Source organism: Canis lupus, chromosome 5 (genome assembly GCF_048164855.1).
Source record: "Canis lupus baileyi chromosome 5, mCanLup2.hap1, whole genome shotgun sequence".
Lineage (NCBI taxonomy): Eukaryota > Metazoa > Chordata > Mammalia > Carnivora > Canidae > Canis > Canis lupus.
The window spans coordinates 82,722,314-82,735,583 of record NC_132842.1 but is presented as its reverse complement, the minus strand read 5'-3'; the positions used below and the strand labels follow the sequence as shown (position 1 = coordinate 82,735,583).

Here is a 13,270-nt window from a genome sequence, read left to right as displayed (position 1 = left end):
CATGAGAGACACAGAGAGAGAGAGAGGCAGAGACACAGGCAGAGGGAGAAGCAAGCTCCATGCAGGGAGTCCCATGTGGGACTCCATCCCGAGTCTCCAGGGTCACGCCCTGGCTGAGGGTGGCGCTGAACCGCTGAGCCACCCAGGCTGCCCCGATAAAATCTTTAAAAAAAAAAAAAATGTCCATTTACATTATATTTTGGCACAAAAATAAAATAAGAGGGTCACCTGGCTGGCTCAGTCAGTAGAGCATGTGACTCTCATTCTCAGGGCTGTAGGTTCAAACCCCACATTGGGTGTAGAGATTACTTAAAAATAAAATCTTTTAAAAATTTGTTTTAGAGCAGCCTGGGTGGCTCAGCAGTTTAGCGTCCCCTTCAGTCCAGGGCGTGGTCCTAGAGACCGGGGATCGAGTCCCATGTCGGGCTCCCTGCATGGAGCCCGCTTCTCCCTCTGCCTGTGTCTCTGCCTCTCTCTCTCTCTCTCTCTCTCTCTCTCTCTCTGTTGTGTGTCTCTCATGAATAAATAAATAAATAAAATCTTTTTATTAATTGTTTTAAATAAAATAAGAAATAATCACCTTTTCTAAAGTGATCCTGTCAGAAGATCAGTAATCTTATTCTAAAATAAATTACAAAGCACCTTGGTGGCTCAGTTGGTTAAGCGTCTGCCTTTAGCTCAGGTCATGATCCCAAGGTCCTGGGATCAAGCCCCACATTAGACTCCCTGCTCAGCGGGGAGTCTGCTTCTCCCTCTACCCCTCCCCACTGCTTGTGCACTTGCACCCACTCTCTCTCAAATAAATAAGTAAAATCTTTTAAAAAATAAAATAAATTATAAAAATAAATTCAAAACTTAAATATAAAATGACAATAAAAAGAAATGAAAGAAAACCATAAACTCAGAACTTTTAAGTGAATATCTGATAAAGATAAGAGCTAAAAATCTTGTTGAAAATCTTAATTATAAGTTTAAAATTTGTATATAAATACTTTAAAATTTTTAAGTTAAGCAGTAAGCTAAGGGAAATATTTACAACCAATCTAAAAAAAGATTTTTATCTTTAATTTCTCTTGAACTACTTCTAATCAAAGAGATCAACACAAAACCTCCCGAAAGTGACTGCTTAATGGGTAGAGAGAGTTTTCTTTCAGGGTAATGGAAATGTTTGGGCCCAGAGAGAGGTGATTGTTATAGAACACCATGAATGTATGGAATGCCATTGAGTGATACATTTTTAAATAGCTAATTTTGTGTTACATGGATTTCATATCAATAAAAAAATTAATAAAACTTCCCAAGAGGACTAGTCTGGGAATATGAACAAAATTGTGAAAAGAGATTCAAGTGACTGATAATCACTTTTAAAAATTAAATCTCACTAGGGATCCCTGGGTGGCGCAGCGGTTAGGCGCCTGCCTTTGGCCCAGGGCGCGATCCTGGAGACCCGGGATCGAATCCCACGTCGGGCTCCCTGTGCATGGAGCCTGCTTCTCCCTCTGCCTCTCTCTCTCTCTCTCTCTCTCTCTCTCTCTGTGACTATCATAAATAAATAAAAATTAAAAAAAAAATTAAATCTCACTAATCACAAAAAGCCAAGTTAACATTTTGTTCTCCCATCACATTGTTGAAGATTTTCAAAGTGAAGATAGTAGTGTTGAGAGTAGAGAGAAACAGGTAGTCTTTCGTTTTGCCTAGCTGGAGGAGGCTTTAGAGTTTTCAGAAAAGCAATTGGGTAATAACATGTCAGTTGCCTGGATTCATTCAAGAAAAGCATACTCCTGAGTCCTGGGGGGAGCCAAACGCTACCCTGCGTACTGGGGATGAACAAAGTCACCTGCATTCTCTGTCCTAGAATCCGTCCTGTATTCCAATGGGGTTGACAGACAACTGGCATAACATACTCCATGGTGGCGTGTGGAGGAGAAGTGCTATGGAGAAAAAGAAAGCAGGAGAGGGGAATGTGGAGTGTCAGGAGAGCAGGTTCACATTTTCTAAGGTATTGTGGCCAGGAAGGGCCTCCTGAAGGTGACACTGGTGTTTAAAGACCTCAGGGAGATGAGATTACCTTTTAGGAATCTGTCCTCAGGGAATAGGAATTCAGCCAAAAATTATATACAGAGACATTACCATTTGTAGCTGGTTTCACTGGGGGAAAAATAGAAGTATCCAACAGTAGGCTAATTATTAGTAAATCCCGAATAGGGATGGCTATATAGCCGTTTAGCCATTGAAACAGCAGTTCAAGGACACTTAATGATGGGGATAGTTTTCAAAACATAATTATTAAAAAAAGCAAGCAGGATGCAAAACTAAGGTGCCTCACTCTGTGGCAGGTCTGAACTGTGTGGCCATCTCAGGCCTGAGTTCCCTATTAATTAATAACTCAGACGAAATCATATAAACACAGTGTATAAAAGACTGAAAATTGAAATAAATGAAGCACAGAGACTAAAGGATCTCAATGCATATCAATTATATACACAATTTAAACACTGATCTCAGTTCATGTGTATAGGTACATGCATACACATAGGAAAAAGCTGGAAATAGATACATCTCTTGATGGTAAAATTAGGTATTATCCTAATGTTTGGGTTTTCAGAAATCCCTCTCATGAACATGTCTTATTTTATTTCTTTAATGTCATTTTTATTTTTTATTATATTTTTTAAGATTTTTTTAATCTCTGCACCCAATGTGGGGCTCGAACCTACAACCCCAAAATCAAGAGTCAACACGCTCTACCAGCTGAGCCAGCCAGATACCCCTATTTTTTCAAAAAAGCAACGAGAACTCTTTGACTCACCTCTCTTAAAGGAAGCTAGAAGTTCTATAAAATCCTTTGTTTCAATTCATTCAGTAAATGTTTCATTGCCTGCCTGCTGTGTAGTAAATACAGAGGAGCTCTGAGGAGCTCTGAGGAGCTCTGACATCTAGTTAAGCCTTTGTCCTCACAACTCTGTCCGAGGAGAGAGGCCTGAGGGCAGTTTCCATCCACCGGCATAAGTGACTCATTCAGATGTGAACGGAGAGGAAAGACCCTTGAGCCTGGGGCTAAGTGAGAGGAAGAACCAGATGGGAGAAGTGGCAGTGAGGAGAGAAGAGCAGGTTAGGAAGCAGGTAATGGATTCGGTTGTGGATGTGCACAACGAGAGCTGCGTGCGGGAAGTCTGAGAGGAGGTGTCCATTGGACAGTGGAGCGTAGGGACCGAGGTCTTAGTGAGCTGGGGAGAGAGATTGGTAGCTCATCAGTGAGGGTTGGAGGTGCCAGTCCTCACTGCGGAGTGATCTCCCAGGCATCCACAGCAGGTGAAGTAAGGAGAGAAGGGAGCCAAGGACAAAATTCTGGACAGGCGCCAGCAGTTAAAAAAGGGGTGCCCTGTCCAATGGCAGCTGAGTGGCTGAGAGAATCACGAAGAAAACATGCCAGTGGTGAAGAAGGAACAGAACTTCTCAGTTCAAGATTAATCTATGAAAACTTCCTAAACTGTTTTTCAGTAATAGCTTCTACTCTGGAGAATGATTTATTTATCCCTTGGGAAAAATTGTAGCTCAAATACATTTACAGAATTACTGGCATAGGAGAGCCTCGGTGGCTCAGGCGATTAGGTGTCCAGCTCTTGATTTCGGCTCAGGTCATGATCTTAGGGTCATGAGATCAAGCCCTGCAACTGGCTCTGTGGTGAGGATAGAGCCTGTTTAAGATTCTCTCTCTCCCTTGCCCCTACTTACCCGTGAGCATGCACATGTGCACGCCTGCTCTCTCTGACTCTCTCTCTAAAAAAAAAAGTACTGGCATGATGAATGCTTCACCAGTTTGTTCCTATGGATATGAGAACGGTACCTCCCAACAGCAGGTCACTTGGTAGGTGACACTCGCAGCACCACTTGTTTCATGGAGTCCTGCTATATTTGCTTTCATTTGCTGTGTAGTATTTATGGCCACAAGGTAACTTCTTGGCTCATTCTTCTGGCAGTGGGCAATTTCAGCGCTTTAGGGGCAATGTCGCCATGAACATCGTGTGTATCTCAGTCTATGTGGGTTTCTCTAGGACAGCAGTTTTCAGAATGAGATTCACAGACCCTGGGGTAGGAGTGAGAAGTGTGTGAGATCAAAACTGTCTTCATAATAACACAGAGACATAATTTGTCCTTTTCCTCTGTGTTGACACCTGCGCTGATAGTGTGAAGGCCACGGTGGGTAAAACTACCAGTGCACAGCCCAGTGCACAGTCCAGTACATAATCCAGGGCCCAGGCCCCAGACCATCAGGAAGCATCTGTTTTTCACTCCTAAGCACTCACCATGAAAACAAACAGAAACAACTCTCATGTATCACTTAATACCCTTGATGAAGCAATAGCAAGTATTAATTTTATTAATGAATTAACCCTTGAGTACGTCTTTTAGATGTTTTTAATCTGTGTGACAAAATGCAAAGTGTACAAAAAGCGCTGCTACATGGCAAAGTATAAAGGTTGTCTTGAGGGTAAGCATTTTAATTAAATCACAATTTAATTCATGAGTTTTAAACTAGCCCCCTTTTTAACAGAACATTATTTTTACTTGAAAGAATAACTGACAGACAACTGTGGTTATTCAGACTCAGGCTTGGGGCAGACATTCCCCAAAAACAGTGAGCCTACCACTTGAAGGGAAACAACTGACCGTATTTGTTGCCAGTGATAAAACTTAGGCTTCCAAGAAAATTAGAATTTTGAAAAATTTGTATCGGCTATGAGCTTCTCAAAACTTTGTGATGAGATTTGTTCATCAGCGTGGTGCACTTTTTTTTACATGTATAATAAAATTTGTCAGCATTTGGAAGATCAGTGAACCAGTACTTTCCAAATGACCAATGCATGATTTTAAGAAATCACACCTGAGTAAAAAATCCGTTTTAAGTGCAAAGTGATCAGTGAATTTGAATTTAACAAAGTATTAAAAGTTCATTGAATCCAGGGACACCTGACTGGCTCAGTTGGTAGACCCTGTGACTCCTGATCTCAGGGTCATAAGTTTTAAGTCCCACGTTGGGCATGGAGCCCACTTTAAAAAAAAAAAAAAAAAATGTTCTAAGACCAAAAAGTTTTGAGAACCATTGCTTCTAGAGTATGTCTGGTTGCAGAACTGCTGGGTCGTGGGGTCTGCACATCACCAGCTTTTCTGGGTAACCTGTTTTCCAGAGTGATGTTACCAGTTTACATTTCCACCAGTCGTGTGCAAGTTTCATTGCTCCACATTCTTGCCAACACCAGTTCAATTTCGTTTTTTTTTTTTTTTAAGGTTTTATTTATTTATTCATGAGAGACACGGAGAGAGAGGCAGAGACATAGGCAGAGGGAGAAGCAGGCTCCACGCAGGGAGCCCGATGTGGGACTCGATCCCAGGACCCTGAGATCACGCCCTGAGCCAAAGGCAGATGCTCAACCGCTGAGCCACTCAGGCATCCCTCAATTTCGTTTTTCTGAGTTCTCTGAATAATGGTATCTCATTGTGATTGTGCTTTGCATTTTCCTTAACCACAAACTGATTATGGGCCTTTGGATTTCCCCTTTTGTGACATGACTGTCAAGTGTTTTGCCCATTTTTTTTTTCTATTGAACTGTCTGCCTTTTTGCTAATGATTTGTAGCCAGTTATTTATACAACTGAAGTCCTGCAGTGTATACCTCTATGTCTGGCTTTCGTCAGCTGATGTTTGGGGGTTCGTACACGTTGTCTGTGGAGTTTGGCATGAATATATTAATTAGTTTGTCTCTTCCAGCTCCCGCAGGCAGTCATTTGGCTCTTCCCAGTTTTTAGTGATTTGACCAGTGATGCTGTGAAGATATTCTTGTATTTGGTATCTTTTTGATGAACATATGTTCTTACTTTTAATGTATTCATTCATATCAACATTTTTCTTTTCTGATTGATTGGTTCTGTTTGTTTACTATTTAAGACATCTTCCCCTAGGTCAAGACAATAAAGATAATCCCTTCACGGGGCTTCTTTATAATTTGCCTTCTATACTTACATATTAACTATTTGGAAATGGTCTTGATAAGTCACAGAGCAAATCCTCCTGCTTTGTTTTCTGGATTTTAGAAGGATGGGAGTTTTTTCAAAAGCATCTTGGCTGCTATTGTTCTTTTGTGCGTTTTATATACATACTACATTCTGTCAGTCAAGTTCCATCAAAACAAACACACATGTTGGAATTTGATTGGATGTGTATTGACTCTTTAAATCAGTTGAGGAGAATACGCATCTTGACAAAATTGAGCCTTCCAACCTATGAGCGTCGTGTATCTGTTTTCCTTTGTTTAGATGCTCTGTAATAGGTTTCTATAAGCTTTTATCATTTTCTCCATAAAGATTGTGCTTTTTTTCCAATTTATTTTTAGGTACCTTGTTTGTTTGTTTGTTTTTTTTAATGCTGTTGAAAGGTATCTTTTTTACTACATTTTCTGTTTGTTGGTATTAAGTATCACAATTGATTTTTTTTTAAGATTTTTTTTTTAATTTTTTTTTTTAATTTTTATTTATTTATGATAGTCACAGAGAGAGAGAGAGAGGCGCAGAGACACAGGCAGAGGGAGAAGCAGGCTCCATGCACCGGGAGCCCAACGTGGGATTCAATCCCGGGTCTCCAAGATCGCGCCCTGGGCCAAAGGCAGGCGCCAAACCGCTGCGCCACCCAGGGATCCCTATTTATTTATTTTTAAAGAGAGAGTGTGTGCTTGTCAGTGGAGGGAGGCACAGAGGGAGAGAGAATCACCAGCAGACTGCCCCCTGAGTACAGAACCTGACAGGGGTCTCAGTCCCAAAACCCTGAAATCATGACCTGAGCCAAAATCAAGAGCTAGACACTCAATTGACTGAGCCACCCAGGCGCCCCAATACAGTTGGATTTTTTTTTTTAAGATTTCATTTATTTATTCACAAGAGACACAGAGAGGCAGAGACAGAAGCAGAGGGAGAAGCAGACTCTATGCAGAGAGCCTGACGCAGGACTCGATCCCAGGACTCTGGGATCACGACCTGAGCCAAAGGTAGATGCTCAACCACTGAGCCACCCAGGTGTCCCTACAATTGGATTTTTTAACACTGACCTTGTGTCCAGCAATCTTGCTAAACTCCTGTTACTGATTTAAATAATTTATCTGTACCATCTTTTGGGTTTCCTAAATACACAATCATATCATCTGAGATTAATGGCAGTTTTGCTTCTTTTTTATTCAGCCCTTATTTTATTCCTTTTTCTTACTTTACCTGACCTCTGGTGTGACATGGAATAGAACTGTAGTAATGGGAGAGGAGTGCCTGGGGGGCTCAGTCAGTTGAGTGTCTGACTCTTGATTTTGGCTCAGGTCATGATCTCAGGGTCGTGGGATTGAGCTCCATGTCGGGTCCCATACTCGGCAGGGAGTCTGCTGGAGATTCTCTCCCTCTTCCTCTGCCACCCCCCCCCACCCCAGCTCATATGTGCAAGCACACGTGCATATTCTCTCTCTCTCTCTCTCTCTCTCTCTCTCTCTCTCTCTCTCTCTCTCTCCCCCCCTCCCTCCCTCCCTCCCTCCCTCCCCCCCCCCCCCCCGCCAAAATAAATAAGTGAAATCTTTTTAAAAAGAAAGAAAGGTAGTGATGAGGGAGGGCATCCTTGTTCTTGATTTCCATGTTCCCAGTAAGTATGATGTTTGCAGAAGACCTTTTGCAGCCACCCTCATCCGGTTAAGGAAGTTCCCTTCTATTCATTGTTGACCTAAATGATACTGGTTTTTATCAAACGGTTTTTTCCACAGTTGTTGAGATTATCCTGATTTCCTCTTTATCTTTCATCTTCTAAAATGTGCTAAATAAAAAAAAAAATGTGCTAAATACAATAATTCATTTTCTAATATTAAACCTAATTTGAGTTCATCAGATAAGTCCAACAGGATCGTAACTTGTATTATGCTTTCAACAGATTGCTGAATTCAGTTTGCTAATAACATTTTGTTGAGGATTTTTTGCATTTGTGTTCAGAAGTGAGGTTGACTTCTGACTTTTCTTTCTCCTGATGCCCATGTGAGGCTTTGCATCATGAAGGGAGGTGGGTGCGTTCTCCCTTTTTCTATTCTCAGGAAGACTTTATGTAAGATTGGATTGTCCTCTTGAAAGTTTCATCAAAACCATCTGTAACACCATCTGGGCCTTGAGTTTGTGTTTAAGGAAAGATCTCTGCCACGGGTTCACCTTCTTTAACGGTTACACAACTATTTAAGATTTCTGTTTTTTCAGATACTGCTCTATTATTCTAGAAGTTTTTCTATTCATCTAAATTTTCAAATCTAAATGACTTTTTCTTTTAACTTTTACAACACAGATGGTGATTCCTGCTTGTCATCTTTGATAATGGTTATTTGTGTTTTCTCTCCTGTTTGTATGATGGGTTTTACCAGAGGTTTGTCAATTTTATTAGCTCTCCCAGAGAGCCAGTTTTGGCTTTGTTAATTCTTTGTTTCTTCTTCTTTTTCTATGTTTGTTTTTGCTTTGTGGATCTCCGTTTTTATCTTTATTATTCCCTTCTTCCCCCTTTCATATTTTTTGCTATTTCTTTTTAACTTCTTGATATGGGCATCTAGGTCATTAATTTCTGTTTTATTCACTGTAACATTATCCTCCAAGTATGGCTTTATTTTCACTCCAGGGTTTATAAATAGTACTTTCATGGGTCCTTCAAATTCATGGAATGCCTGAGTGGTACAGTTGGTTAAGCATCTGACTCTTGGTTTTGGCTCAGGTCATGATCTCAGGGTCCTGGGATCGAGCCCCGTGTCGGGCTCCATGCTCAGCAGAGTCCCCTTGAGATTCCCTCTCTCTCTCCCTCTGTCCTTCTCACTTGTTCTCTGTCAAATAAATATTTTTTTAAAAAATCAGAGTATTAATGTCTGATAGGCTCTTCTTAGATAAGTAGGTTATTCAGAGTGTGTTCCTTAACATATAGGGATTTTCTAGTTAACAGTTGATACAGACAACCTACTGTATATATAACTTCAGTCCTTCAAAATGTACAAAAATTAGGAATAACAAAGTGGCCATCATAGTTTTGTAGTCTGCCTTTTATACCTAGTAATTTTGTTACTTTGGAGTTTTTTAATTATTCAGTTTGCTGCCAATCATAAGTGGAAATCAGTTTGCCTGAAATTGAAAATGACTTTTTAGGGATGCCCGGCTGGGCTGAGTTGGTAGGACATGTGACTCTAGATCTTGGGGTCATGAGTTTGAGCCCCACATTGGGTGTGGAGCCTAATACTTAAAATCTTTTTTAAAAAATGACTTTTTAAAGCTGCCAGCATAAAGCCATATACAAAAATTCTGCAGTGGAAAGGGCACTTGATTTTCCTTTGACCTGAAATAGCTCCATCACTGCTTCCAATCCTACACTGTGGAAAGAGGTCACCAGTTTTATGTGTCCAAACAGATGTGTCTTATTTGTTGTATTGTTGACTGTAGCCGGGGTCAGCCACATTTTTTTCCTGTTCTTTTTTTTTTTTCATAATTTTTTTCTTTGAGTCTAGTTTACATACAATGTGACATTAGTTTCGGGTATACAGGATAGTGATTCAGCTTCTCTATATCCTGTGCTCACCACAAGTGTGGCTCCCATCTGTCCGCATACCAGGCTATTACAATATCATGGTACAGCTACATTGTTTTTTTAAGCTTCTAAAGTAAAGCCGATTTCCAATGAGAAAAGTGAATAAAAATCAACTGTTTCTTGTTTTTTTTCCTGCAGGCCCGAGGTATGAAGAAACAGGTCATTGACGACTTCATCACACAAAACAAGTATCTTCTGGCAGCCAGACTCACCAGCCAGAGATTGTTCCATGAACTCTGCCCCGTGAAACGGTCTCACCGGCAGAGGAAGTAAGGACTCCAGGCTTTGCCTCTGCTTGTCACTGCAGTGAGAAGCCACGTCGCATTTCTCTAAAAGGGCAATGAAAAGTCTACCTGTGACATCAGAATTCACTCTTTACTAGTAGTGGGGGGTATAAATCCAGGGTGCCAGCCTGGCCCAGGGGCAGAGAAGATTTCCCTAATTCATAAACTTTTTAGCTGAGGCCAGAAGGGTAAGTAGCCTTTAGCTAGCTGTTGGGGAGAGGCTGGCTCACTTTAAAGAAGCATGGATCTGAGCGAGTCATTGCTCCTACTAGAGTGTCCCAGGCAGGCCAAGCCTTCAGAGGCCAGGGATGAGAGCTGGGAATGTGCTAACCCTAGGGAAGTGTAGGACACCGAGGAAAGGTTCAAATGATTAGCTAGAAATGGGAAGGCTGAGGCATATTCATACATAGTAACTAAAAAGTCTAGCAATGCAGGGAAAATATTTATTAGAGATCCTTCAGATTAATGAATCAATGGCTTTAAATGTAGGGCTATTTTTTTTTAAGATTTTATTCATGAGAGACACAGAGAGGCAGAGACATAGGCAGAGGGAGAAGCAGGCTCCCTATGGGGAGCCCAGTGCGGGACTTGATCCCAGGACCCCAAGAGCACAACCTGAGCCAAAGGCAGACGCTCAACCACTGAGCCACCCAGGTGCCCTGAATATAGGGCAATATCATTGTGAAATGTGTCTAGATTTGGAAGGAAGGAAAGCATCCTGGTCATCTTATTTGAAAAATATAACTAAGATATTGTTTAAAGTGAGACATTCCCCATGTTTCCAGATTTTTCTGATGCCTTTATAAGACCAAGAGAGAAGAAAGACTTTAATTTGATATAAAGAAGAATATCAGGGACTCTAAGAATTGTGATGAGCACGGCCTTCAGAAAATAGCCCAGATCCATTGCAGTTCTCACCTTTTTTTTTTTTTTTTTTTTAACCACTGTCGCCTTTGGAGAGCGACTGTGCTAGCCTTCTTACCAGACTCTGCTTCCATTCCATTCCCCTCTTATGCCTTCCAGGCAGTTCTCCACACAGCAGCCAGTGAGCTTGCTAGAACATGCATTGGGTCCAGTCTCTCTCCATTGATGGGTCTTCACGCTCACAGTTCTCTCTGCCTGGAACGCCCTGACCCCTTTCCCCGTATGGCACCCCATTCAGGTCTTTGCTGTCTGAGAGGTGACATGTCCCTGAGCAATCTGTCTGATGGAGCAGGACTCCCACCCCACCCTGGACTCTTTCTCCTCTTCTTTTTCATAACACTTGTCACTATGTATTTATTTGTCGTCTGTCTTCCCTACCAGAATATAAGCTCCACCAGGGCAAGAACGTTGTCCGTCTTACCTGGCACATAGTAAGCGTTCCCTAAACATTTGGGAAACTGAATGACTGAGTGATTAGCTAAACTTGCCTTTGCAAAGGAAGCCCTTCAGAGTGAGGTTCAGAGACCTCTGGCCCAAGATAGGATTGACCAGCCCAGTCTGTGATGGAAACAGAATAACAGGTGGCTTCTGAAATCCCTTCTGCATCAAGGATTCAGAGGCCATTGCCTACAAGAAATTCCTAAGTGTGATAAAGTTTGGTTTGGGGATGGCATCACCAGTCGGGAGAAGAAGCAGGTCATTGATGATTTGGAAAGCTGCTCTCGTGAGAGACTGCCACTGTGCAGCTTCCATCAGTAAGATGTATTCACTTCTCTAGAACAATGCGCCTCCTCTTCACCTTCTCTTACCATCAAGGGGTCCAGCCTCGGCCTCGGAGACTGATTAGAAAGTCTTCTGTCGTTGTGCAGGTACTGTGTGGTTTTACTGACTGCCGAGGCTGCCAAGTTGAGCAAACCCTTTGATGCTTTCCTGTCCTTTGCCCTGGCAAACACAAAAGACACAGTGAGATTCGTGCACGTGTACAGCAACCGGCAGCAGGAGTTTGCCAACACCTTAGTACCAGACAGTGATACGTTTCAAGGAAAATCAGCGGTGAGTCATGGATTCTCTTCTTCCAAGTTCTTGACAAGCTTATGGCACCTGAATGCTGTTTCCTCTTTCTTTGGGTGTTTTGAGTACAGATTTCAGGAAATCCAGAAATGTCTGAGCCTGTTTTGAAAGCCTAATCTTGAAACAGGTTTGAAACCCTGGTGATTTCACCTCCTAGATTTTCAGCCTTCGACCTTCACAGAAAACATCTTTCCTATGAGTACCTAGTGTGTAAAATCTTCCTTCGGCTACCAGTAAAATCTCTCTCCTTTACTTCTGCTTCTTTCATTTCACTTCATTTTGATTGCTCTCTCCTTCCCTTCCCCTCTTTTGTCATCTCTCTACAGAAGCATTAAATTCTGTGTCTTTGTCATCATTTTGGTAATCATGGAAAATCTCTCTAAAACAAAAGTTCCTTATAGATAATAAGTCAGAGCTTGTAGGGAAAAGTCTTCTCATAAGAAAGAGCTTTAACTTTTAGCAGAAGCTTTGGAAAGTCATCATAAACATAGTTTCCTTTGTCAGAAAATAACTGCAGTCTCTTGCGCGTATTTTATACCCATCTGTATTTGTGCTCAAGCTTATTGCTAACTGCATTGGATCCTTTTTCCCATCCTCCCCGAAGAAAAAAAAAACAAACTTAAAGACTTCTCTAATGGTTTCCTCTCTTTTCCCCCTAGGTGTCGATCTTGGAAAGGCGCACCACAGGAGGAAGGGTGGTGTATAAAACCCTCGAGGCTCCCTGGACAGGGAGTGAGAGTGATAAACTCACGCTTTTGGGCTATCTGGACCAGCTGCGCAGAGACCCCGCTCTGCTGTCCTCGGAAGCCGTGCTCCCCGACCTGACCGATGAGCTTGCCCCTGTAAGCATGTGGCCCGGGAGACGGGGCGCCAGGCAGGGCTGCTGAGGCGGGCGAGCCACCGTGTCGGGCGAGGACTTCTCCCACCTGGGCTCGGGGGCTCCATCCTGACCGGCATTTTCTCCCTCAACAGATCTTTCTCCTCCGGTGGTTCTACTCCGCTTCGGACTACATCTCAGACTGCTGGGACAGCATATTTCACAACAACTGGTAGGAATATTGCTAGACTGAATTTCTTCCTCCTCTTCTTCTTTCTTTCTTTCTTTTTTTTTTTTTTTTGGTGAGGGGAGGTCCCTATTTGAATTTCTTCTTCTCCATTGATAGTAGAACCACAGTTTTTCTCTTGAAAAGAGTCTAGGTTTCTTTGATTTCAGTGTCTATGCAACACAGGCAAGTGGAAGAATGTTTACACATTTTCTATAACCGGTCCTTTTTTCTTTTTTTTTTTTTTTTTAAGATTTTATTTATTTATCAGAGAGAGAGCACGAGCCGTGGGGGAGGTGAGGCAACAGGGGGAGCGGGGCA

General features: G+C 42.0%; 1 protein-coding gene across 5 annotated transcripts in view; it reads left to right on the top strand.

The window, feature by feature from the left end:
- The window catches only part of DNAJC16 (DnaJ heat shock protein family (Hsp40) member C16), a 40,981-nt gene that overhangs the window by 21,568 nt on the left and 6,143 nt on the right, over positions 1 to 13,270 (top strand). For all 5 annotated transcript variants that reach the window (XM_072828224.1, XM_072828223.1, XM_072828225.1 and 2 more), the window contains 4 exons: positions 9,766 to 9,896; positions 11,705 to 11,888; positions 12,566 to 12,748; positions 12,879 to 12,955. In XM_072828224.1, the coding sequence (XP_072684325.1) occupies positions 9,766 to 9,896; positions 11,705 to 11,888; positions 12,566 to 12,748; positions 12,879 to 12,955 (575 nt within the window). The remainder of the gene's footprint in view (positions 1 to 9,765; positions 9,897 to 11,704; positions 11,889 to 12,565; positions 12,749 to 12,878; positions 12,956 to 13,270) is intronic.